The sequence below is a fragment of the Mauremys reevesii genome, linkage group 13 (assembly GCF_016161935.1).
Source record: "Mauremys reevesii isolate NIE-2019 linkage group 13, ASM1616193v1, whole genome shotgun sequence".
Taxonomy (NCBI): domain Eukaryota; kingdom Metazoa; phylum Chordata; order Testudines; family Geoemydidae; genus Mauremys; species Mauremys reevesii.
This window is the reverse complement of record NC_052635.1, coordinates 27,589,432-27,616,516: the sequence shown is the minus strand read 5'-3', so window position 1 is coordinate 27,616,516 and position 27,085 is coordinate 27,589,432. Positions and strand designations below refer to the sequence as shown.

The 27,085-nt window shown below is 46.4% G+C and overlaps 1 protein-coding gene across 5 annotated transcripts in view; it reads right to left on the bottom strand.

The window, feature by feature from the left end:
- PPP1R16B (protein phosphatase 1 regulatory subunit 16B) overlaps positions 1-27,085 on the bottom strand; it is a 94,970-nt gene that overhangs the window by 9,963 nt on the left and 57,922 nt on the right. For all 5 annotated transcript variants that reach the window (XM_039498270.1, XM_039498272.1, XM_039498269.1 and 2 more), the window contains exons 3-5: positions 12,019-12,089; positions 7,439-7,584; positions 3,164-3,267 (exon numbers count right to left, since the gene is read on the bottom strand). In XM_039498270.1, the coding sequence (XP_039354204.1) occupies positions 3,164-3,267; positions 7,439-7,584; positions 12,019-12,089 (321 nt within the window). The remainder of the gene's footprint in view (positions 1-3,163; positions 3,268-7,438; positions 7,585-12,018; positions 12,090-27,085) is intronic.

The window sequence follows — 27,085 nt, the reverse complement described above, 5'->3', positions numbered from 1 at the left end:
CCACCCCACCCTCCGAAACTCAACTTCTCTGCTTCAGAAAGATGAAAGGCTATCAAACCCTGGTGGCTCAGAGGCAGCTAGCTGCACAAGTTGAGAACTGATTGTGTAACCACAGTTTCTTTAACCCTTTGCATGCTAGAAGCAATTTTGAGCTGAGACACTAACCCATTCAGAGGTAGCCTCATTCCTGACCCGCATTTCCAGCAGGCCTAATGGAAGGGACCATCTTGGCCATTTATGCAGGAGGCAATTATGTGCTGTATGGCTGATAGGGAGACTCCCCTCTCTGTGCTCAGGAAGCAGACCCCCCATTCTCAGAGGGAACTTATGGGCTATTTCATCCACCCTGCTACTTGCCATATGATAGTCACTGCTTATGTGTATGTTACACAGGGAAGAAATTTGGCAAGGGAGAAAAATTGCAGCTCCTGAAGGGTGAGAAATCATAGAAATGTAGGACTGGAAGGGGTCTTGATAGGTCATCTAGTTCAGTCCCCTGCACTGAGGCAGGACTAAGTATTATCTAGACCATCCCTGACAGGTGTATGTCTAACCTGTTCTTGAAAACCTCCAATGATGGAAATTCCACAGCCTCCCTAGGTAATTTGTTCCAGTGCTTAACTACCCTTACATTTAGGAAGTTTTTCCTAATGTCTAACCTAAATCTCTCTTGCTGCAATTTAAGCCCATTGTTTCTCGTCCTGTCCTCAGTGGTTAAGGAGAACAATTTATCACTCTCCTCTTTATAACAATCTTTTATACACCTGAAGACTGTTATAATGTTTCCCCTCAGTCTTTTCTCCAGACTAAACAAATCTAATTTTTTTAATCTTTCCTCGTAGGTCACATTTTCTAGACCTTTAATCATTTTTGTTGCTCTCCCCTGGACTTTCTCCAGTTTCTCCACATCTTTCCCGAAGTGTGGTGCCTAGAACAGGGCACAGTACTTCAGTTCAGGCATTATCAGTGCCGAGTAGAGTGGAAGAATTAATTTTCATGTGTTGCTTACAACTCTCCTGCTAATACATCCTAGAATGATGTTTGCTTTTTTTGCAACAGTATTACATTGTTGACTGATATTTAGTTTGTGATCCATTTATAATCCTCCCAGATTCTCTTCTTTAATACTCTTTCCTAGGCAGTCATGTTCCATTTTGTATTTGTGCAAGTGATTATTTCTTCATAAGAATAGTACTTTGCATTTGTCCTTAATTAATTTCATCCTCATTATTTCAGACCATTTCTCCAATTTGTCAAGATCATTTTGAATTCTCATCCTGTCCTCCAAAGCTTGCAATCATGGCCATCTTAGTATCATGTGCAAGCTTTGTAATTGTTCTCTCAATGCCAGACCCAGGACAGATCCCTGAGGGACCCCACTCAATATATCCTTCCAGCAGGACTGTGAACCACTGACAACTACTCTCTGAGTACGGTTTTCCAACCAGTTGTGCACTCACTTGATAGCAGGTTTGGCTAGGTTATATATCCCTAATTTGTTTATGAGAAGGTCACGTGTGATAGAAACGAAAACCTCACTAAAGTCAAGCTATATCACACCTGCTGCTCCCCTCTATCCACAGGGCTTGTTATCCTGTCAAAGAAGGATATTAGGTTGGTTTGACATGCTTTGTTCTTGACAAATCCGTGTTGACTGTTACTTATCACCTTATTATCTTCTAGGTGCTTACAAATTGACTGTTTGATTATTTGTTCCATTATCTTTCTGGGTTCTAAAATTAAGCTAGCCAGTCTATAATTCCCTGGGCTGTCCTTATTCCCCCTTTTATAGCTAGGAAAATGGGGGATTACATAATCTGTACAGCATATGCCCTTCTGACAGAAAGACGAGAACCTCAGCCCAATTCTGCACCCATCGAACTCAGCAACCAGACTCCCACTGACTTCAATGGTAGCAGCAGAGGGCTCTGTGTTTAAATGAGTAGATGATCATAATGGTCCCTTCTGATCTCGAATTCTATGATTCTATGATTCTATGAACAGATGATGCTACCATCTGAGTATCAGTTTATGAAAACTGAGGGGGTAATAGCACTGGCTAGAGCCAGGCATAGTAAAGACAGAATGCAAGTACTGAGAGATTCTATAGTGATGGGCACCAAAACAGACCTTAATAGATAGGGCAGATGCCAAGCAAGCTTTCCACACCCACAGCTTTAGCAACTAGGATGAGGCCAATCACTATTACATGGTAAACTATGCTTAAGACACTTAGGTGCACCTCCGGTGACGGTGCACCTCTGGTGACGTTGCACCTCTTTGGAGGGAATCATGCAGCTCAGTATTCTTAGACTGCGTCACCGGGCTGCAGCCTCCATTCCTCGCAACTAGGATAAGCAGTCAGGCCCAGCTACACTTGGCACCTATAAGTCCTTTTCCTCCAGGAGTCTGTGATGAGCAGCTGATTAAAGTGACCCACAAACAGCTTCTTCAAAAGGAAGCATTATTTATTCACCCAAAGGTACATAGCACACAGAGCAAAGGGATAAAACAAAACAAAAGGCCTGTGCACCTGGGTCTTGCCTAAACACTGTTCTCTCCTTGCAAGGTGTGAGTAAGTTCCACTCAATCCAGGCACCCCTGATCCTGGCCTGGGAGAGGCAGGCAGTCCCTGTAGTCTTCTCAGTCTCTCTGTCAGAGAGCCCTCTAGCCGCTGCTGCCTGTTCATCTTCCTTCTTCTCTAGGCTGAGGTCTTTAATGGTTTAGTGCCCCTCTGATCCTAAGGTCTGGCCTGGGAAAGGTAAACTAGCTAGTCTGTCCAGAATGAAGAGCTAAACTCAGATACAGGTTCAGATTTCAAATTCCACCACTCATCTCTCTCTTTCTCTCTTAAAATCTAAGGTTGTTTTTTCATATGAGTCCCTTCAGAGCATGGGCTCTACTATAATGATTTCCATTAAGGGAGGCTGTATGGCTCAAAGGATTGGTAGCTGGATAGAGTCCTTTATCTTGGGTTACTATTCAGGACTTTATGGATTAGGCTCATGAAAGTCTGGCTTCCAACAGCTGCCAAGAAGAAATGTAGTGCAGTCACTTCTACTTTCCTCAATAGGAGTACCAAGCACTGAGAAACACAAAAACATGATTCAATACTTTATTAACCCACTTCCAATGTATTTTGAGTATTCCCATCCTTCCTTACCCTGGTATGCCATGCAGGTCTCAATGACATCAAGGGTCTGCTCATCTTCACAGAGATCATATGGCATGTTTCCATCTGCATTTACTGCCAGCAAGTCTGCTCCACTGCAAAGAGAAAGTCCATCATGAGGAAGTGGCACCAATACACATAGAAGGAAAGGGAACCTGAGATGCTGCCCTATAACAGACAATATCCAACAGGTCATGGCAGCTGGGATAAATCCTCTGAAGACCAAGCTGGGGTTTTAATAATAATGTCTCATATTTGGTGCCCAAATACCTCCAGGATTGGACAGACAAAGATATACAAGGCGGTGTCCATGGGACCTATGAAGGATTGACATGGGGAGGTACATATCCTGAAGTAGATGTATTCATAGCACACTGAGCCTCCTCCATTGGATTTGGGGCTAGTGGAGCTGGGCTGTGCATGGCCCCAGCAGCCTTGCCTGCTACACTCACACTCCTCTCTCCTGCGCTTTTAGGAAGGAACAGGCCAATGACCCATTGGTGCCAGAAGCTACATCTCACAATGAGCCACTGTAACATCATTCTGGAACACCGCGCCAAGCCATTAACAAATCTTTAGTTAGTGGACACTTGGCTGGCTGGTCCTCATTGAAAAGTTCTGAGTGCCAGGAGGGTTATTGGGAATGTAGGTGGGGACTAAACTAGTAAATTCCTCTCTGGGCAGATTTTTGTCTATTGTCCATTACAGGGTTTCTTGCTTCTTCCACTGAATCTTATAGTGGTTGCTGTTGGAGGCTGACTACCCAAGGAAATGAACTACTATTCTGATTCAACAGGGTAATCCCTGTCAGTGTTCAAACTCTAGGCAGTCTGGTTGTGTATTTTATATTATAACATAGCTAAGGCTTGATCTGCGATGGTTACAGCCTTTGAAGGAAGGCAGACAGCATCCACCAGCATTTATAGTCTTGTTCATTTTTCTCTCTCATCAGCAGAGCAAATTACAATATAACTTACGCTTGCAATGTATTAGAGTCAATTTAAGCAGCTAACAAAGCATGGGACCTGACATCCTTTGGGAGCTGCTAACTTTGGTGGTCTCTGGGTTCTCTGTTCAGGCACCAAAGCCTTGTGATGCAGTGTCTAAGCAAAACCTGTGATCTGTGAGACCTGTTGCAGAAGCCTTCTTTGATCACAATAACCCCACACTATGCCATGTACTGCAGAAAACCTGTTATCCCACACCCTTAGAAAGGGACAACTGACAACTCATCTTCTGAACATGGACCATGGTGCAATGCTACTACAGTATTGGCTTGCCAGTGTCTGAGTCAACAGAGGGCACCCTGCACCCACCCGAATGGGATGGACCAGAATGGATGCTCCCAGATCCCTAGACCGACCCTGCTTGCTTGTTATCCCTCATGCTACATCCTTTCCTATAATCACAAGAAAGAATGTTCCAGGTCTCACCCAGGATGCAATACACATTCCCACCTTTCATTTATTTCTGCACTCCATTTTTACCCTCCCTCCCCAAAACTTTCAGGTTCCCTCCAACTTTATTCCTGGGCTTGCCCAAACCTTGAGGCTACATATATAGCTGCCCCAAACATCAGAGCTATGCCTGGCCGAATTCCATTTTCATTTTTTTATTATTTCAACAGACAATGTTTATTTTTAAGATTTTTTTTCTATTTTTATCGATTTGCATTTTCACAGTTACGGAAAATTATAGGGGTCAGACAATAATTATTTAATGAAGCAGATGATAAGATTCATCAAGTGACAGCTTTATAACCATTAAAACACGTATTGTCAACATCACATGTCAAAATACACAGAGTAAATATCCTTAAATCAAACTTCAATAACTTCTCAAGCAGCATTTTTTTCACTTTGCCTATCTATAAATTTCAGTTATTACTGATGGAAATATCTTTTAGTCAATGTGTGTGTATGGTGAAATTCACGTTTACCAATAAAAATCTAATCTTTCCAAGCCTAATTATAGGCTAAGGAAACTGCATGAACTCCCAGCAATGGATGAGTTTGTTCAAGGTCATGAAGCATTGCTGCATTATCTTCCTTATAGACAGAGTCCTCTGGCCAAGAAACAGGTGCCAAAATCTGAACCCAAGTCTCCCACCTGGCAGTGCAGTAGTCTAGGACAGCGATTCTCAGCCAGGGGTCCACAGGGCCCCGTGACTAAAACCCAAAGCCCAATCTCCAGCGTCCCCTGAGGGACTGAAGCCAGGAGGGACTGAGGGACTGAAGCCCCGATCCCCAGCCGCCCCTGTGGGGCTGAAGCTGGGAGGCGCAGGGCTGAATCCCAGAGCGCCAAGCCCTGGTGCTCCCTGTGGGGCAGAAGCCCGGAGCCTATGGGCAGAGTGGGGAACATGGAGGGTATTCCCCCGCCCACTCCAACTGCAGCGCAAGAGCACGGCAGTCCCAGGGGCAGCTCCACACCTCCCCCACCATCTCCTCTCCCCACTTGCTGGCCAGATCGGAGGCAGGAAGCCAGAGGCTGCTGCTCTGGCTGGTGTCATGGAGCAGGCAGCAGCAGCGTTCCCTCGTCTCCTGCTCCTCAGCTTCCTGCCCCCTTTGCTCGCCAGTAGCGAAGAGACAGCCGGTAAGAACTGCCTGAGTGGGGAGACATGGCTCCTTGGCTGGCAGACAGGGGAATCCTCCCAGCACACAGTCCCTAATACCCCTCTCCCTACACACTGAGACTACACCCTCCCTGCATCCTGAGCTCCCCCCGCACCCACCTGCACAGAGCCCCTAGGTACACCTCTCCTTGCACCCTCAGTTACTCCCTCTTGCACCCTGAGCTATCCTCCCTGCTCACACACAGCCCCTAGCTACCCTCCTCCCTGCACCCACAGCCACCCTGTGTGCACGCAGCCCCAGCTACCCGCTCCCTGCACCCTGATCTACCCCGTCCCTGCACACAGCCCCTGCACCCACAGCCACCCTCTGTGTGCACATAGCCCTAGCTACCCCCTCCCTGCACCCTGAGCTGTTTTCAAACTTTTTGAGCTAAGCCTCCCACCTTTGAGTTATAATTTTTGGTTGTGCCCCGCCTCCCCACCCAACCCAGACAGTCTGGGTGGCCTGCTGAGGTGAGTCAGGGGGTGGAAGTGGTGCTCCCTCCCTGGACCCCGCCTTATGGAGCTGGCTCGAGCCCCACTGGCCTCTGGCCCCCCAAAATAGAAGTCAAACTATGCCTATGACCAAGGCCCCTGCCCTAAGGGCCCCCCGCTGGGCCCTGGAGTTTTTATAGCATGTTGAAGGGGGCCTTAGAGAGAAAAAGGTTGAGAACCCCTGGTCTAGGGTGTACAGAAAGGGGAGATAGACACTGCTTGTGAAGGGTAGCACGTTAGCATACAGGGTTTCTCCTCAGCCTGCTCAACCTCCAGCCACGGCAAGAGACAGTTTTCAGTACAGAAAGTGCAAGGTTTTCATGCCACAGACAGCACCTGGGGACACAACTGTATGGTTACTGAGACCTCCTTGTCAGCCTCCCTTCAGGTAAGTACAATTTAGTGTGATAGCCCTAAGCTGTACTATGCTATGCACTAACACTGGGCCTCCTGCTCACTCGAGTGCAGAGAGCACAAGGGGCTTAAACATTAGGGCCTTCGCCCGACTGCTCTAGGCAGGGATGAGTGGGAGGCCCTGTGTGGTTCAGCTTGGCTCTCTATAGCATTTGTGCTACATGGACACCTTGTACTTCCTGTGTGTTTCTAGCCTTGGCTGAAGGACTGGCATGGTGTGTACAGCACTGTGGGGACACTATGCACAGAGATGAGTTTCACCCTTTGCCGTTTGTTTTTTCTGGCTATTCCTCTTACTGCACCTTTGCTCCTGGCCCACCTACTGTGAGCAGAAGCCTGGAAGCATAGAGGAAAGGTGAACTACACACATCCAGCCAGCAGACAACAAGCCACATGTGACAGATTGAAATCCAAGTCCAGAGGCTTTGGTCAGACAAGCACCTGACCCTTCAAAGCAAACTGATCCAGGTCATCCTCTGTTTTACTATTTTCTCCTTAGTTTTCCTTAGTTAGGCTTTCTCTGCTCTTCTAACCCAGGCATCATTTCCTAATAACGAATCAGCAACGTGCAGCCTTAACCTGGCTAACAAGCACCATCGGCCTGATCCTACGAGGTACCAAGTGCTCTCAGTTCCTACCAACAGCAGTGGAAGTTGTGAGCACTCAGTAGCTCAGAGGAAGCAATCAGCACCTGGTGGATTCAGGCCCACCGAGAGATACACAAAAAGGAAGCAGGGGCCACTTACTGCTGAATTAGAATCTTCACCAGGTTGATGTGACCACAGGTAGCTGCTGCATGCAGTGGGGTCCATAGCTCATTGTCCTTTGCATTGACATTAGCCCCCTGGTTGAGGAGAAGCTTGACTATCTCTTCGAAGTTGTCTATGCAGCACTGGTGAGGGACAGAAACAGAGGGGATCATTTTTACTTAGAGCTTGTAAGCGATCACAATACCACAAGCTGCATCCTCTGTAAGAAACAATTGCTAAAGGCACAGTAACTACACACGGTGCAATATTTCACCTGGGATTCAATTAATTACAGTAATGCCATGGTTCCAGAGACCCTGGACTTCAGAAAAGCAGACTTCGACTCCCTCAGGGAACTGATGGGCAAGGTCCCCTGGGAGAATAACATGACGGGGAAAGAAGTCGAGGAAAGCTGGCTGTATTTTAAAGAATCCTTATTGAGGTTGCAGGAACAAACCATCCCGATGTGTAGGAAGAAAAGTAAATATGGCAGGCGACCAGCTTGGCTTAACAGTGAAATCCTTGCTCGTCTTAAACACAAAAAACAGCTTACAAGAAGTGGAAGATTGGACAAATAACCAGGGAGGAGTGTAAAAGTATTGCTCAGGCATGCAGGAGTGAAATTAGGAAGGCCAAATCACACTTGGAATTGCAGCTAGCCGGAGATGTTAGGAGTAACAAGAAGGGTTTCTTCAGGTATGTTAGCAACAACTAGAAAGTCAAGGAAAGTGTGGGCCCCTTGCTAAATGAGGGAGGGAACCTAGTGACAGAGGATGTGGAGAAAGCTAGTGTACTCAATGCTTTTTTTGCCTCTGTCTTCACAGACAAGGTCAGCTCCCAGACAGCTGCACTCTGCAGCACGGTATGGGGAGGAGGTGACCAGCTCTCTGTGGAGAAAGTAGTAGTTCGGGACTATTTAGGAAAGCTGGATGAGCACAAGTCCATGGGGCCGGATGCGCTGCATCCGAGGGTGCTAAAGGAGTTGGCCGATGAGATTGCAGAGCCATTGGCCATTATCTTTGAAAAATCATGGCGATCGGGGGAGGTCCCAGATGACTGGAAAAAAGCTAATGTAGTGCCCATCTTTAAAAAAGGGAAGAAGGAAGATCCAGGGAACTACAGGCCAGTCAGTCTCACCTCAGTCCCTGGAAAAATCATGGAACAGGTCCCTCAAGGAATCAATTCTGAACCACTTAAAGGAGGGAAAAGTGATCAGGAACAGTCAGCATGGATTCACCAAGGGCAAGTCATGCCTGACTAACCTAATTGCCTTCTATGATGAGATAACTGGCTCTGTGGATGAGGGGAAAGCAGTGGATGTGCTATTTTTGGACTTTAGCAAAGCTTTTGATACAGTCTCCCACAATAGTCTTGCCAGCAAGTTAAAGAAGTATGGGCTGGATGAATGGACGGTAAGGTGGATAGAAAACTGGCTAGATGGTTGGGCTCAACGGGTAGTGATAAATGGTTCCATGTCTAGTTGGCAGCCGGTATCAAGTGGAGTGCCCCAAGGATCGGTGCTGGGGCCGGTTTTGTTCAATATCTTCATTAACGATCTGGAGGATGGTGTGGACTGCACCCTTAGCAAGTTTGCAGATGACACTAAACTGGGAGGAGTGGTTGATACGCTGGAGGGTAGGGATAGGATACAGGGGGACCTAGACAGATTAGAGGATTGGGCCAAAAGAAATATGATGAGGTTCAACAAGGACAAGTGCAGAGTCCTGCACTTAGGACGGAAGAATCCCATGTACTGCTACAGACTAGGGACTGAATGGCTGGGCAGCAGTTCTGCAGAAAAGGACCTAGGGGTTACGGTGGACGAAAAGCTGAATATGAGTCAACAGTGTGCCCTTGTTGCCAAGAAGGCTAATGGCATTTTGGGTTGTATAAGTAGGGGCATTTCCAGCAGATCGAGAGATGTGATCATTCCCCTCTATTCAGCACCGGTGAGGCCTCATTTGGAGTACTGTGTCCAGTTTTGGGCCCCACACTACAAGAAGGATGTGGATAAATTGGAAAGAGTCCAGCGGAGGGCAACAAAAATGATTAGGGGGTTGGAGCACATGACTTATGAGGAGAGGCTGAGGGAACTGGGATTGTTTAGTCTGCAGAAGAGAAGAATGAGGGGGATTTGATAGCTGCTTTCAACTACCTGAAAGGGGGTTCCAAAGAGGATGGATCTAGACTGTTCTCAGTGGTAGAAGATGACAGAACAAGGAGTAATGGTCTCAAGTTGCAGAGGGGGAGGTTTAGGTTGGACATTAGGAAAAAGTTTTTCACTAGTAGGGTGGTGAAGAACTGGAATGGGTTACCTAGGGAGGTGGTGGAATCTCCTTCCTTAGAGGTTTTTAAGGACAGGCTTGACAAAGCCCTGGCTGGGATGATTTAGTTGGGTTTGGTCCTGCTTTGAGCAGGGGGTTGGACTAGATGACCTCCTGAGGTCCCTTCCAGCCCTGAGATTCTATGATTCTATGATTCTTGCCTCAACACCAAACTGTGCGCTAACAATGACTGATCCTTTCGTGGGCTGGGTGGGGTTTTCGTGGCATGACTTCACTTGCTGGCAGTGAAAGTCAGGAAACTTCCAGTGTCACAAGCAGAAAATGTTCCCCTTTGTCTGAAGAACAATGACTCTGTGGAGAAATAGCTTTTCTTAAAGCAAATGTCCCTCCAGCACCGAAGAGAGAAAGTCATTTGTAGAGAAACCCCCGTTCCAGTCATAGAGTCAATGAGAGCATTTACAACATGGACTGGGAAATGCTGAGCTCAGCTGCCTTCAGCAGAAGCTCAACTGCACTACTGGTGTTCACTGCCGCCCCTCTCAGCCACGAGCAGGAGGCTGCCTGCTGGCACTTCTAGTCACTGCAACTCCTGTGAGCCCAGGAGCAGTTAGATTCTTCTTGTGTTTCTGTGCTAGAGACCAGGACTTTCTAGCTGGGGAGGGAATTAAAATTGGTTTGATTTAACAAACTGCAGTTTAGTTCAGTGTAATCCCCTGTGTGGATGCTTGGAAAATTACTCTAAGTGCCGGAGACCCAGGGACCTCGTTGTGCCAGCTGGCAGAGGGCACAGGGGTGCATAAAGGCTGTTGGGAAACCCTGGGATCAGGGTCTATATACTGGTTTGCCCAAGACTGTCATGTAAGGTCTCTAATGAAAGCCTGTGTCACGCTGGTCAGCACAATCATTGTGAGCTGTAAGTATAGAAAACATGGGAGTTTACGTATGTATACTAAAAACTGTGTTCCCTAGGTGTGAGAGCTACGCAGTAACAAAAAGGTGATCCACATACCTCTGTCAGGCTGGAGGGGAAGAGACGCTTCTCCCTCTGACTGGTCATGTGCAAACTGAGTATTGTCTGGTACACAATAGATACCCATTGACAGCCTGAGCAGAATGCTAATCCATGGGTTGTGGGGATTGCAGGAAAAAACAAAAGCAGCAGGAGTTATCATGTTTAAGATTAAAGACAATGAACTTTTGGAAGTATATCTGGGGCAGAGATGAACTCCCAGTTATCCTTCACTGCGGAAGGCAAAGCTGCCGGTGGGCTTGGCCTCATGAAAAAAGGGTCACAGACATCCGGTTGAAAAACACGGTGAGAAGGACTTTGGGGTATGCGGTACCTTATTAGACAAGAGGGCACCTTGTTAGTTGACTTCAGACTCTAGAATGTATGTTATGATTTTGTTTTATATGTAACTCTGTGTTTCTACGTAGCCCTGTGTTCCCACTATTTCTGTTCGCTACTGCACAAATCTTTACTCTTTGTTAAATAAACTTTTATTGTTTTCTCTATAAAAAAGTGCTGTGTGTTAATTGGAGCTGAGATCTAAAGTGAACTCGTAAGCTGTACTGTTCCTTTTAGGGACAGCGGGCCTGGTAATTCTGTGATTGTCCGATAAGTGTCAGGGGATGCTCACAGGGCATCTGTTGCTTACCTGCAGAGGGACAGCAGAGCCCACATGGGCTGAGAGGGGAGTATTTGTGCTGCTTGGGGCCGAGGTTGTCAGGGAGCTGACCCAGGCAGGTATAGACAAGGACAAGGTGCCTCACAATGCTGGGTACGTCTGAGGAACGTCACAGTGCCTTAAATCAATGTATGAGTCTCCACACAAGAAGGCTGCAGCAATTTACCTAAACAGCTAATGCACTGATTGAATCAAACCCATTTCAAAAGCAGTGAGTAGCTCAGCATTGTGGGAGAGTCGAGTCAACTTGCCTTTAAGAGCTGACAGCCTAGCCTCATGGGGAGCTGCACAGGTGCTGCTTTTTGTATCTGGGCCTAAAGTCCCAAGTCTTGCCTGAGCTCCTCTCTAACGGAAGTAAGTTTTGGGTGTAGGGAGAGGGGCTCTGAGCTCAGCTTAGCCCCAGAGGACAGGATGCTGCAACATGTGAGGACTTCAGGTGTTTTATGGAAAAACAAGCAAAATACATGTGGGAAAGGTACCCTCCCTTGTCTCTGTGAGATGCACTCACAGATGGCCCTGCACAAACACAATTGTGCTCCAGCACCATGGGAGATGAACACACTAACAAGCAGCCTAGGATGGTGAGGGTAGCTCAAGGCCTCACCTGATGCAGTGCAGTGAGTCCATCTTCATTGCACAGGTCCGGGCTGATATTGTTCTTCAGTAAGTAACACACTGCAAGCGAGAGCAAAAGGAAGAAAGGAACTTCAGTTTACCAATCCTGGATACATCTTTCGCCCTCAGCTCTAACCAAATCCTGGCCACAAAGAAACATGATTGTAGATTGTGACAAAGCCATGGCCACCTACCCACTCCAGGTTGTCACTATGCTGTGCACTGGCAACTGGTAACATCGTGGCAACAGTGGGGTTGGAACTCTGGTCCACGGGTTGCAAAAGTACAGGCCCTTGGCACTTGAGTTAAAGGAGAGTTAATATGGCACAGATAACATTGTGCTGCCTGATTCTAGCCAGTAGAGGGCACTCATACACAGACAGTTTTTCACTAACAGCTTTACCATAGAGTAGGACACCAACCATATGAACAACCAACTATGGATCATTTTTCCAGACAAAAATAAAATAATCCCATGACAAAAGTGATGTCAGTGTCACCCCTTCACATTTTGATGCCTTCATTGCCTTGGAAATCTCTTTGCAGTAGTGTCAAGAACAAGACCGCAATCCAAGGCACCAAACTGCGACTTATGCTCCAGACCCACTGTAATTTTCCGATGTTCAGTTTTATGAATTCCTCGATCCAAAATGCATCATAAAATAGGAGTTCTACTGTACCTGAGATGGTAAACTGCACAGGTCTGCTTCAGAACAGTTTGGAACTCGCATTTTATTTCACTGCACCATACCTGAGTGCAAATTTCACTGTGCACTAGGGCTGATTTTTTTCCAAAAGATAATTTTTGCTCCCATCTTGATGCCAAAAGAGCTTAATTTCCAGCCAGCGTGAGCACCCACGCTCTGAAATTCGGGCCTCTGTCAGGAGTCATAGATTTGGGATACAAAAGCTGAGGCACCCAGAATCAATCGTTGCTTTGGGAAGTCCTTGCAGGTCTGCAAGATGCAGGCATAGCTTTTGGTACTTCACCCAGGTCCGTGTATGCCTAAAGGACATCATGGGATTTTTAAGATGACTATTGATGAGTTTGTTAAAATCCCACCTCTTTCTACAGATATTGTCAGTTTTTTAAGCAAAGTTCCTTCTGCCAAAGGAAAGCTTCCAAAAATATTTTTAAACCATCTACCTGGTGCAAAAGGAGAAAAATCTAGGAACTGACCTCACACATGGTAACAGCAATGGTCACAAGATAAGTACAGAAGGCTCTCATCAAACATCAGCTGATGGCCAGTATGGGGAACGTTTCAAGTCATTTACACTGAGGTTGTGATGTCCAACGCTTGTTTGCTGTGGATTAGTTTTTTAGTTTCTGTAGCCTTATGCTCTTCCCAGCCACATGTCACTGAGCTAGCAGGTTCATAATTACTTCCTCCCTAGGGGCAGAGATGCACCAGCTACTGGTATCCCATCATGTTCCTTGGCAGGGGACGTAATCATTAAGGGAAACCAGAGCTGTAAAATACAGAACACTCATGAAGCTAAGAGGGCAATAACAATCTTTATAGCCTGCAGACAGGAGAGATTGCAACACTGGCTATTCCCAGAGCAACAGCACAAGCAGGAAGGCGCCCTGTTTGGACTAGTCACTTTCCTCCCTGCAACCCATTTATCAAAAAGGGAGAAATTAGGAAAATAAACCCTGCAGTGTACACACATGAGCAACAGGACTTCTGAGCTCTGCTCAGAGAACAGCAATGCTTAGAACTTGCGTACAGAGCACTACGGAGACACTGTCTAGGGCTAGGCCTGCACTATGCACCTTTTAGCGACACATCTGTGCCGCTACAGCCGTGCCGCTAAAAGGGGCAGTGTAGCCACTCTTTGTCGGTGGGAGAGAGAACTCTCCCGCCGTCAAAAAACATCCACCCCCAATGAGCGGCAGTTTTTGACGGTAAAACTTTTCGGGGGAGTGTTTTTTTCACACCCCTGAATGACAAAAGTTTTACTGACGAAAGTCCAGTGTAGACAAAGCCTAGTTCTCACAACTGCTCAGAGAGGCAGGGAATGCCAGGAGGTTCTTATCCTCATTTAGAAAATACGCATATATGCTAAAGCCCTCCAGTTTGAGAAAAGGATCACAACATGGTCAAAGTCTGTAGTACAGACAAGATCATAGGGATGTTCTGTGACCTGCTATAGCCTTGGTGATGGCCAAGGCCTTAGCCCAGTTATGCGACCCAGTTAGGTTTTCTCTACACTACAAATCTGAACCAAGGGATCAGGAACCCCAACCTGGCTGTTTTTGCGGTCTAGTATTTTTGTAGGGCCTTTCATCCCTCCAGTTCAGTTTCCCCATCTGTAAAATCCCAGGGGGAGGGATAGCTCAGTGGTTTGAGCATTGGCCTGCTAAACCCAGGGTTGTGAGTTCAATCCTTGAGGGGGCCACTTAGGGATTTGGGGCAAAAATGGGTCCTGCTAGTGAAGGCAGGGGGCTGGACTCAATGACCTTTGGTCCCTTCCAGTTCTAGGAGATTGGTATATCTCCTATTATTATTATAAAATGGGGATAACAGTACCCACTGCTCTCCAGCTCCAGCCCTTTCTGTACTCAGCAGTTTTGTAGTCAGGCACTTCAGTGCTTTGCCCACAGACACAGAGGAAGATGGCATCAGACTAGAATGCCAGAGTTCATTCTCATTCCTGTGCATTAGGCACTAGGCCACCCTCTCTTCCGACACAAATTATCATGCTGTAACTGATCCAGTGTGACAACCTGGTGTTGAGATATGGCCTAAAGCTTTGCAGATTCCTCTTTATATTTAAACTCACTATGATATTTTCTTAGTGTGTCAGTTTGCTACCGACACATTCTGCCCTCAAGTCACACAAGCAGGTCTCACTGGGATGAAGGGAAATACAGTCAGGTAGTTAGACCAGACTCCTGAGTTCTGTTCTATTCCTGGTTTTGCCACTCAGTGATATTGGCTAAATCACTTAACCCTTCTGAGCCTCAGTTTCCCCATCAGAGATAGGAACAATGTTCCTTCCGAGCCTCACAGAGGTGTTGGAGGATTAACTAATATCTGCAAAGTGCTTTGGAGGTCCTGATGCTGTTGAGAGCTTGACGTCAGGAGTTGCACAGAGAAAGCTGTTTGCTGCACACACTTTTTCTTGGCCCTATAAAATCCAGGAACCATGTTATATATTCTTGGGCACCACCAACTGGCACTTATCTATTAAGTATTGAGAGAGAGAAACAGAGCACTCCTGCCATATATTTATTCCATGGAATTAAACACACACCACACAACACCAGGTTTAATGGCCAATCTAGGCAGCTCACACCTTATGCTCAGCACCTGGACACCCCACAGTGCTCACACACTTCCCAGTTCTGAAACTGTCTGCACCCCTGCCAATATGTCTGATTTAATGACTATGCTTCTCCTATTACTGCCTAACCCCATCTTCCTGCTCTGCTAATAGGATCTGACTGATAGACCTGTCACTCACTGGTGGATCTGGTTTTTTGTTATTTACTTTGGATGTGATGCCATTAGGAGGCTTAATTCAATCTGGCTCATTTCAGAGCCATTGTGTACTAATGTCATGTGGCTCTATAATCATGTTTTCCCTGCTTACAATGATTTGGGCAAATAAATGCTGCCAGATTAACCTTACAAGTGCTGTCCATCCATGCGGGAGGAGCTGGGGCACTGATCTCAGCTCCGTCAGCATCAGTGGAACACCAGGGTATATGCTGAAGAGTCCATATACTCTCTGCTTGTGTGGGCAAAGTTCATAAGGCACTGAAAGAGTTAAGGATGGTTAGCAAAGGACTGATACGAAGCTCATGTGCAGCCATGTGAGTTGACCTTTACTACAAGACGTATTATATTCTCCCCTTCCACAGACTCAGCAAGGTATTATTCATGCTCATGAATGCAAGAGAGAAACTGTACTGGCTTGTGCATTGCATTCCCTCCAGGCGCAGCCCTGCCCCTGCCCCTTAGTCCTGACAGGAAATGCCTTGCGATGAACTTACTCATAGGCCGGGTGCGCCAAAATGAGGGCGGCACTGACAGCCAAGGACTCTGTACGGCTCAGACCACCTCTCTCTCTCCCCGCCCCAGTCTGTAAAATGGGGACAGCGGTACTCACTTCCCTCACAGAGGGGGTAAATGAGGCAGTTAATGCTGCAGAGTGCTTTGAAGATAGTGTGCTATACAAACTCTGAGAGCTAAAGTATGTGGTGGCTGCCTAGAGAGCCATTTCATGTGTGAGCTGCTGTGATAACAGCACTGGGACCATTCCACTTACTCAGCAACAGGGCCACTCTTCACCAGCATCCTTCAGCCGGAAAGTTTCCGCACCTGGGGTTAGCCTTGGAAATACCCTTCCCTGCTATTTCAGTCCAGGGTTACCTTAGGGCAGGGACTGTGGAAGTCTGGTCATGTGGTGGAAGCCTTGGGCCTGGGTTCAGTTCCCAGCTTTGCCACGGACTAGATTTTTGGAAGTGCTCAGTGCCCGGAAGCTGCCACTGAACAATCGGAGCTTTTAAAGGCAGGCCTCTGTAGGGCCTGATTTTCCACGGTGCTGGGCACCTGTCGGACTCAGTGGCTTTAACTGAAGTTATGTTGCTCAGTGCCTTCGGAAAAATGAAATCAGACCTTCATCTGCCACAGACTTGCTGTGTGACATGGGCAAAGTCGCTTCCCGTCACCCTGCCTCAGTTTCCCATCTGCAAAATAGGGAGCGTAAAGCACTGAGATTCTCGGCACCTATACTAACTTTCAGCACGTTTTGTGATTTTGCCCCTTAGGTGGCCGAGGGATAAGCGAGTCCTCCTGTGCAACATCCCCCTGACTCTGTTAGAGGATCTCGAGGTTGAGAGCATCTTCAGAGCTGTAGCAAGGACATGGAGAACCCGCTGGGGACAAGACAGCCCAGAAAGAAGGGGGAAGGGAGGGAGGTAATGGTGAGGCTTGGCCTCCACCTCTGGAGTCTAGGTGCAAAAATTTGCTTAGAGCAGGACTGAAAATGCATTAGGGGATCTCTGCTTTGTTCTCAGGGATTGTCTGACTGGATTTCCAACCCCCACTCCATATCTAGGAGCTTTTCCACGGCTCTGTCAAAGTATTTGTATGTCCCCCTTGCCTTAGTATCTGGGCACTTCACAAATAATCAATTTAGCTTCTCACCTTTGTGCGGGATGGAAATAGCACCTCCAAAAGATGGGAAACCGAGGCACCAGGAGAGGAAGTGACTCGCCCAGTGTCCCACAGCAAGTCTATGGCAGAGTTTGGAACAGAACCCTGACTCCCAGGCCCCTGCTTCAGCACAGAGCCATCCGTCCTCTTTGAGCAAAGCAGGGCACGCCCAGCCCCAGGGGTTCCATAACACTCAGCCACTGATCCCCAGAAGCCTAATCCAGAGGGGTCCCTTTGGGGAGTGATGTGAGTTCAGGCTCCACGGCCCATTCGTGGAATGTGGTGTTCTCTGCCAGGAATGTCCAAGAGGGGACCCGCTGTGATGCAGACACCTGTCAGTTAAGAACTGGGCTGAGAACACCCACCTCGTTTCACACGGGCCATGGAACAGCGCTCAGGGCTTTCATTTACTCCCTGCTGGCTGCCTACTCATTCACTGTTTGTTCCGCCCATTGAAATCCTATCTTCCTTTTCTCTTTGGCACAAATCCCTCCATTATTTCCACCGTGTGCTGGGCCTGCGTCCTGCCTCTGCCCCTGTTACACTGGTAGCAAAGGAAGCAGGTGATTACCCGCTGCGCTGCCTCCCTACAGAACAACTGCAGAGCAGGCGGCAACACCAGGGATTTCTGCTTTGCTGTCGAGCACAGAGGCAACCTGAAAGAACTGCAAGTGGCAACACACTGCCAATTAATAGCGAATAATGCTGGGGGGAGCCCAGTTAAAGAGGAACGTGAAAGCTTTAAGGCTGGGAATCTGAACCAGTAAATCCCAGTTGGGGGGCAAGGGAGGGGGGAGTGATCAGTGTAAGAGCATCTTAGCCCTATGCGTGGGTCCCTCCTGGGGGTGCACCGTAAGAGTGAGCTTTGCAGATGGGCAGAGGGCAGGAGATCTGGGGCTTCCCCTACAAACAGCTCTGGCAGATCCCCTGAGATGTGTGAGCCTCCTGGACCAAAGCTATTGCCATTTCCATGTGGGGAGGGGGAGCAAGCCCCACCTTCTGATGGGAAAATTAGGATTAATATAAGTGTGTTGACTTTCCTATGTCCTAAGCAGACACTCCCACCTGGGGAAGAATGAGGCACTTAGAATATCTTGCAGGAAACCAGTACACCTAACAGTACCAAATAACCTTTACTTGCTTAAAATGCGGTGGCATTAGCAACAGAGCCACTTACCAGGGATGCATTCAGTCAGTTCCAAAAGTTAGAGTGTAACACAGGATACTAGACTAGATGGACCATGGGTTTGATCTGGTACGGCAATTATGGTCTTTTGACAGTGGTCAGCACCAGATGTTTCAGGGGAAGGTGCAAGAAACCCCACAGAGCATTAAACAAGATGAAATATATGTATACAATGTCACCTTCAGTCTTTTAACAGAGCAAATAAGAAGTAAATAAGTGGACATCAACACGTCAGGTTGAGTTCTCCATGAACAGCATTTTAACACAACCCAGGACCAAAAAAACCTCTTAAGATGTTGCAATGGAAACTAACACTTTGAAACAGATCAGTATTTCCCTGCAGCATTTGCAACCCAGATGTTGCAGCACTGTGCTTGAAGAAGAATCTCAAACTTTCCGTAGTGGGTACCACATATTAAGGGAGAGAGAATGTCTCCTGGGCACTTCCTCTCTCATTTGCAATCTATCTGTCAACTACATCTGTTAACTTATATGGAAAGTAATATTAGGAAAGGATTTATTTTCAGCTTTTAATAAGATCTAAAAATTGAAGACAAGCAGAAACAGCCAATACCAGCTATGGAGCACCAGCAAGTCTACCGTGGACCACAGTTAGTGGGTTGCTATGCTAGTGGCATGAGTGGCCCATTGGGCCACTTTTTGCCAGGGCTTTCTCATGAGAACAGCCTTTGTAGAGGTTCACTTATAATAAAAGTTTCAACCTGCTGTTTGGCGCAAGGAACTAGCAGAACGTTGTCCTCCACAGGGTAACAGGAAGGGTTACAGTGATGAGAGCCGTAAATCCGTGGATAAATAGAAACTGCTTTTACCACCTACTTAAAAATGAGCTTAGAGCACTCAGAACTCCTACGGGCATTTTCAAGAGAGTTCAGCAGCCAGCAAGCAACTCCCATTTTCACACACACAATTAATTCCTTAAGAGAGCTCAGTGCCCAATTCACTGAGCTCTGTTACAAAATCTGGCCATAATTATCTATAATTGATAGACCTATTGATATGCTGTATGCACCAAGCAAAAAGATGGTGAGAAACAGGGACGCCCTCTCAAATGGAATACAGCAGTCACAATAGGAGCCAGGTGAACAAATCATTGTGAATAATTTTCATTATGAATTATAGTCACCGAATAATAATTCAAATGCATTTTCCATTATTCTATCCACTCTAGCTATAATTAAACTTCTCATGCTCAAGAAGATTTGACATCAGTGCAGTTTCTGCATACATTTAGTCATTCAAATCTACACTATATTAAATAAAAGAGCTCCCATGACAACTATGAAAATACATCTCTTAAAAAATGAACGGATTCCAACAGCTACCCCCCATCGCACTAAACTGGCAGCTACATAAACAAAGCACTTAGTGAACAACATCAAACCTCCATTTGAGTCCCCCAACCTCCTCCTGCCACATCCCAGCATGACCTATTTCCTCCCCAGACCATGGGAGTTGGGGGAAAGAGATGATAAAGCAGCATATGCTCCACAGAATAGTAAGGGCTGTAAAGAAGACACACCAAAATGTAAGAAGCTCACTCACTTTGAGGCATTGTCAAGACTGCAATGTAGTTCCTTAGGCCTGAGATGTTAAAGACTGAGAAGTTTTAAAAATCAGGTTTATCTTATGCTATTTGGACTTTATTCTTAGTTTGGATAGTGACATTTAGACTAGTCAGTTTCTCTACCTGGTTCTCAAGCTCTTGCAAAAAGCCCTGCTGTGTTCAGGTTTCCAACACTGTATGTTGTATTTTTAAAGCTGGTTCCATTGAATAAAACCAGTCAATATTTCTATTCCTCTTAAATTATTAAATTTGACTATATCTAAAATTAGGGAACTGAACTAGTTGGTAGCCTTCCACTTAGATTTCTAAATGGAGCTGGTCAGAAAATGTTTCTCCCCCTCCGCCCTCCTCCCCCAGCTAAAAACTTAGTTTTTGGACAACAAACTCCAATGATTTGAAGGAAAGTGGCACTTCCCACACAAAAAATAGTTTAGTCAAAGATCCAATTTTCTACTGGAAAAAAGCTGATGATTTTTTTTGATCAGTGCTATTTCTAATGTTCTAATTCAGTGGTTTTCAACCTTTTTTCGTTTGCAGACCCCCTAAACATTTTTGAATGGAAGTGCAGACCCCTTTGGAAATCTTAGACATAGTCTGCGGACCTCCAGCAGTCTGCAGACCACAGTCTGAAAACCACTGTTCTAATTAGTCAGAGTGCTTGGATTGCCATCTTCAGAACAAACTGATACATTTCTCCCACTGCCTGCAACACACAACTAATTTCCCTCCCCCTACCTATTGATTATTGTGACGGGTTGGATCACAGAGACCCCCTTGGGACTGCCACCTGATATGCTGAGACTACTTCTGAGCCCGTTTTCCCTGGCAACTTGGGACTTCTTGTTGAGCCAGACATGCTAGCCTGCTGCAAACAAAGACCCAGGTCTGAACTATATCCACCAAAAGCTGCAGGCTTAACTGAAAACAGCTTAAGAAGTGCTCCTGTCTCTAGCCCCAGATACCCAGTTCCCAATGGGATCTAAACCCCAAATAAATCCGTTTTACTCTGTATAAAGCTTATACAGGGTAAACTCATAAATTGTTCGCCCTCTATAACACCGATAGAGAGATCTGCACAGCAGTTTGCTCCCCCAGGTATTACTTACTTGCTCTGGGTTAATTAATAAGTAAAAAGTGATTTTATTAAATATAAAAAGTAGGATTTAAGTGGTTCCAAGTAATGACAGACAGAACAAAGTAAATTACCAAGCAAAATAAAACAAAAACACGCAAGTCTAAGCCTAATACAATAGGAAACTAAATACAGGTAAATCTCACCCTCAGAGATATTCCACTAACTTCTTTCACAGACTAGACTCCTTCCTAGTCTGGGTCCAGCAATCACGCACACCCCCGCAGTTACTGTCCTTTGTTCCAATTTCTTTCAGGCATCTTTTTGGGATGGAGAGGCTATCTTTTGAGCCAGCTGAAGACCAAATGGAGGGGTCTCCAGGGCCTTTTATAGTCTCTCTCTTATGGACGGAAACCCCTTTGTTCTTCTGTGCAAAATCACAGTAACAAGATGGAGTCTGTAGCCACCTGGGCAAGTCCCATGTCTATGAATGATTCCGCTTTTTGCAGGCCGTCATTGTTTACATGTTAGTTTTAACGTTCCCAGAAAAGCTCAGATGTGTATTGGTGTCTCCCAAAGTTCATTACTAGTTAAGCACTCCCAATTACTTGAATAACCCCTAAATGCTATGTTAACCAAATCTTCCTTTTGTGCTTCCTACAGCAGACACTTTAAATACAAGCATAGAGCCAATGCTCATAACTTCTGATATAAAAATGATACATGCATAGGAATAGGATGAATATATTCAGTAGCTCATAACCTTAACAAAGACACGTTACATGGCATATCTAGCATAAAACATATTCCAGTTAGGTCATATTTACACTCATAAGCATATTTCTATAAAGCATTATGGGGTGCAACGTCACAGCTATGTAAAGCCTCTTGCAAGAGAAGCAAGAGACAGCTTTAAACAGTTGCTGTAAAATGCTGACTCCAACATTTATGGCCCAGTTTATCTGCTGAGATAGGAACTCAGTGACCTGCCAAAAGATTGATCACCCCCAGCCTTCTCAGGAAAGCTCAACGCCTAGTGAGACCCCTCCCATCTAACTTAGTCACACAATTTCCCTGCTAATATACCTGACACACAATAAAGAAGTCTGTGAAAGGATTCAAGCCTGCAGGGCCCCATCTGTTACACACTGTACCCACACAGAGAAGAAAATGTCATGCTACTGAAATAAGCTAGAAGTTCTCAACCTTTCCAGACTACTGTGCCCCTTTCAGGAGTCTAATTTGTCTTGCGTACCCCCAAGTTTCACCTCACTTAAAAACGACTTGCTTACAAAATCAGACATCAAAATACAAAAGTGTCACTGTACACTATCACTTAAAAATTGCTCACTTTCTCATTGATACCATATAATTATAAAATAAATCAAGTGGAATATAAATATTGTACATACATTTCAGTGTACAGTATATAGAGCAATATAAACAAGTCACTGTATGACATTTTAGTTTGTACTGACTTCGCTAGTGCTTTTTATGCAGTCTGTTGTAAAACTAGGCAAATATCTAGATGAGTTGATGTACCCCCTGGAAGACCTCTGCGTACCCCCAGGGGTACATGTACCCCTGGTTGAGAACCACTGAGCTAGACTGTTGCCTCTCAAGAAAGTCTGTCCCCACTTATCATGCTTATTGCTCATTAAAATGTGCCCTGCTTTCAACTCCGCGCCATTAATTATATTCATTACAGTAGTGCCTAAGGACCAGCCAAGAATGGGGCCCCATTGTGCTGGGTACTGTGCATACAGCAGTAGATCGTCCCTGCCCCCAAGAGTTTACAATCTAAATAGACAAGACTGACACGTGGCAGGGGAAAAGGAGTAGAACACGCACTGCATGCTGAGTGATCAATGATGACAGCAAACATTATGTCAGTTCCACAGTATTTTTGGGGGAGGCTTAGTTAGAAGGGGAGATAAGCTAAATGGAAAGAAAAGTGAAGGGAGGGGGACATTGAAGGGAAAGAGGATGAGGGGGGGCACAGCAGGGTTAGATGAAGGGATAGAGGGGCAGATGTGGAGTGAAGCAGAGATAAAGAGACTGAGGAAGGGGGAGGGAGAAGCGTGGAGCAAACAGCCAATCAGCACAAGGCAGAGGAAGTCCAGCCAAAACTGTAGGAAGCTCTGAAAATCCAGAGATCCCTGCTGTGGCTGCTTCTGCATCTGTTCCCACCAGCCGGAGTGTCTGGCTGGTTCCTCTCTGCAGTGTTGCCCAAGGCCACACAGAGAGAGGCACCCTCTCAGAATGGGAGAGTCTCCCCTGCATAGTTTTGTATCTGGGGTGGTCCCTGCTGGTCCCCATTTTACCCAGTCCCTGCTCTGGCTGCTTCTGCCTCTGCTCCTACCAGCACTAGCCCCAAAGGATCAGTTTCCCTTTCCCCAGAAGGTACTCACTGCTGAACGAGGCTGTGTGCTTTGGGGTTTGGTCCCTATGCAGACTTTATGTGATTTTATTCTGCCACAAGATCAGCACTGTCAGCAGCTGATACTTGTTTGTTTAGTGACCAATGTGTAACGAGTCCAAGTCCTGCTCTTAGGGAGCAGGTCTCTGCATTACAAACTATCCTGGTTCTCACACCAATTCTTAAATATCATCGTGGCATCAGACCACCTCCTAGAAAACAATATGGAAACCGAACAAGGGGACTAATACCAATCACCAACATTCTCTCCTTTGTTGGGGAGAGGCCACTACTGCTTCCCAGACTGCCCTTGCGCTGTGTCTGTAAGACTTCAGTCTCCAGAGACTGTCAATGTCACATTTTTAACCAGCACTAAGTTTGCTGTTGGAGCCTGAAGGATTCTTCCACTGTCCTGAGCTTCAAGCCTTCCCCCTCCTTTGAGGTGGACACCATCCTTCTGGGACAAATCAGGCAACGTCTATGCTGCAGCTGCAATTTGAGGAGACACGCATGCACTAGCTCTGCTTGAGCTAGCGCAGTCAAAACTGCAGCGTGGCCACGGCAGAATCTAGCTGCCCTAGTATAGTCCCGCATGACTTCCCGCGTACGTGGCTAGCCCGAGCTGCTGTGGCCACATACACGGGAATTCCTGAGCTGGGAATTACACCTCCCAGCTGCAGTGCAGGTGTACTCTCAGAGGAGGAGCAGTTTGCAAGATCAGCCACCCCTCTCCGGCTAGGGCCTTGGCTACACTGGCATTTTACAGCGCTGCAACTTACTCGCTCAAGGGTGTGAAAAAACACCCCCGAGCGCAGCAAGTTACAGCGCTGTAAAGTGCCAGTGTAAACAGTGCCCCGGCGCTGGGAGCGCGGCTCCCAGCACTGTAAGCTAATCCCCTCGGGCGGGAGGGGGGGGGTGTGTGGAATACCTGCAGCGCTGGGAGAGCTCTCTCTCAGCGCTGGCGCCGCGACCACACTCGCACTTCAAAGCACTGCCACGGAAGCGCTCCTGCGGCAGCGCTTTGGAGTTTCGAGTGTAGCCAAGCCCTAGGTCTACACTGGAGTGGGAGTCGAAGTAAGATACGCGCGTAGCTGAAGTTGGCGTATCTTAGGTCGATTTACCTGGCCATGAGGATGGCGGCGAGTCGACCACTGCCGCTCCCCCGTCGACTCGCTTCCGCTTCCGCCTCTCGCGCAAGGAGGAGTTCCAGAGTCGATGGCAGAGCTATCGGGGATCGATTTTTATCACGTCTACACTAGACGCGATAAATCTATTCCCAATAGTTCAATCACTACCTGCCGATCCGATGGATAATGTAGACATACTCTCAGTGAGCAGTGGTAAAGGGACAATCAACGTGAAACCTAGTCAGTTAAAAAAAAGTGAATTAAAAGTGTCAGATGCTACATCTGCCAAACTCCTCTTGACAATTTGTAGCATTATGATCACGTTTTTCTGTGTCCATTTCCCTTTTTTGCTGTACAAAAGACCCACATGACTAGGGAACTGACTAGCCGACTACAGAGAGGAACAGTGAAACTGGACTACACACAAAGCACTATCAAATTCAAAAAGGAAAACCAAGGATACCAATATTATTTTCACAAAAATCTCCTGCTCAGTTCTTGTTACCTGTAACAACAGGCAAACAGGAGTATGATTTTTAAATCAATTGTGTCTCTTTAAGGGATGCATGTTGATTATAAACTCTGGATCCTAATGACGTCAGTAGGATTTCTGTGGGGGGAGAGCTGGGAAGAACAGACGTGCCTAAACTACTGGAAGAGTAGAAGTGGCCCCTGGAATTAAGGTTGCTATATAGTTTCCAGGACAAGACTTTGTTTTAAGCCTACTCCTCTGAAATATAAACTTGTTCATATGGAACTGCAGGGTGAAGAACCTGAGTGACTGTTTCCAGGCTCACTTTAACAGAGGCTTGGTTGGTGATGAAGCTATGAAAATGTGTGCAAATACATTCAAATGAAATGGAGGCAAACCCTTTGGAGTAGTACAATGGAGCTCACTTAAAAACCTGTTCAAAGAACACTTCCTATGCACTGTACCAAAGCCCATCTAGACAGACATGTAGCAATGTTCATCTAAAGGTCTACACAAAACTTGTTAGAAAATCAGTCTCTCAGGGCACTGAAATAACAGAATAGCAGGAAACTGACTAGACAAGAAACAGAATCAGTTCACAGACATATCTTGGCATGAGAGAGGAAGGAAGTAGTAGTGTCTGGTGAGTTATAGTTTCAGCTACCTTTTGAGTGCATGTTCTTCAGGGCAAGGCTTGCACTTTCTTTCATGTTAGCACAGCACCCAGCACATCGCAGGTGCTATCAGAAACAATAGTGATCATGATCAGTGTTTGAGACTTGGGGAAGTGCAATGATACTCTCCCAAGTTCCATTCACAGCAGACCACGCAGATAACTATATCATGAAATAGTGAATGGTGCCATTTTAAAATGCCATTATGTTCCAGAGTTAACACTTCACTGAAATAAATAAGGGGCAGGCCACCCATCTCAGAGCTCTTGTTCCAGGCATTCTGACTCAGGTAGTTATCACTGCACTGATGTGCGCTTGGTTTCGGTTTTTTAAGATTCTCTGCAATTGTAAGCTATAGGTTTGTTTTTATAAGAAGATTCTGGCGTACAGGATGGCAGGGCTGAGGGGAAAGTACCTGCTTGCCATGCTGCTACAAGGCAGCCCATGTTGACCCCTCATGGTGATCCAAACGACAGCGACAGTCACTTGAACTGGCAGCCAAAAGTGACTCCAACAGACATGAATTGTTCAATTTATTGAGGATTGTTAGAGGCTCTTATTCTTCAGGGGGGGCCCTCTGTTCTGCTCCCTCCCTCAATTCCTACCTAACAGAGGTTCCAGCTGCTCTGAGCTATACAGTCACTCCCCTACCCCTAAGCTGCATCTGGTCAACAAGTGGCTGCAGCACTGCTGTTGTTCTGCACAGACTGCCAATTCTCCCCGACTATTTGCCCTCCATTTGGCTCCAGAGAAGCAGAAGTGGGATGGGGAGCTTTAAGAAGCCAGGTGATCAGACAGCATATTTGGGACTGATCCTTCAAGGTTCTCAGCACTCTTAACTCACAGTGAAGCTGATGATACTCGGCACCTCGCATCATCAGGCCTTTAGAGCTGCGTACTATGTCAAGATATGCTTTGTAACAGAGCCTCTGAAACTGTTAAGTGACACTGCAACAGCAGGGTTACTAGACCTGATAGAAAACTGTGACACTTAATATACATGCAATATGATAATGCACATGTGCTATGGAACACCCACCATGCACACAAAATTGCACCACACATCGGCTAACACAATCCTGGGATCTATAAACAGGGGAATCGCAAGTAGGAGTAGAGAGGTTATTTTACCTCTGATTTTGGCTCTGGTGTGACTGCTGCTGGAATACTTTTCAGAGTAGCAGACGTGTTAGTCTGTATCCGCAAAAAGAACAGGAGTACTTGTGGCACCTTAGAGACTAACAAATTTATTTCAGCATAAGCTTTCGTGGACTACAGCTCACTTCTTCGAATGCATAGAATGGAAGAGATAGCTGACGATAGCTCATCTCAATTGATTAGACTCTTCCA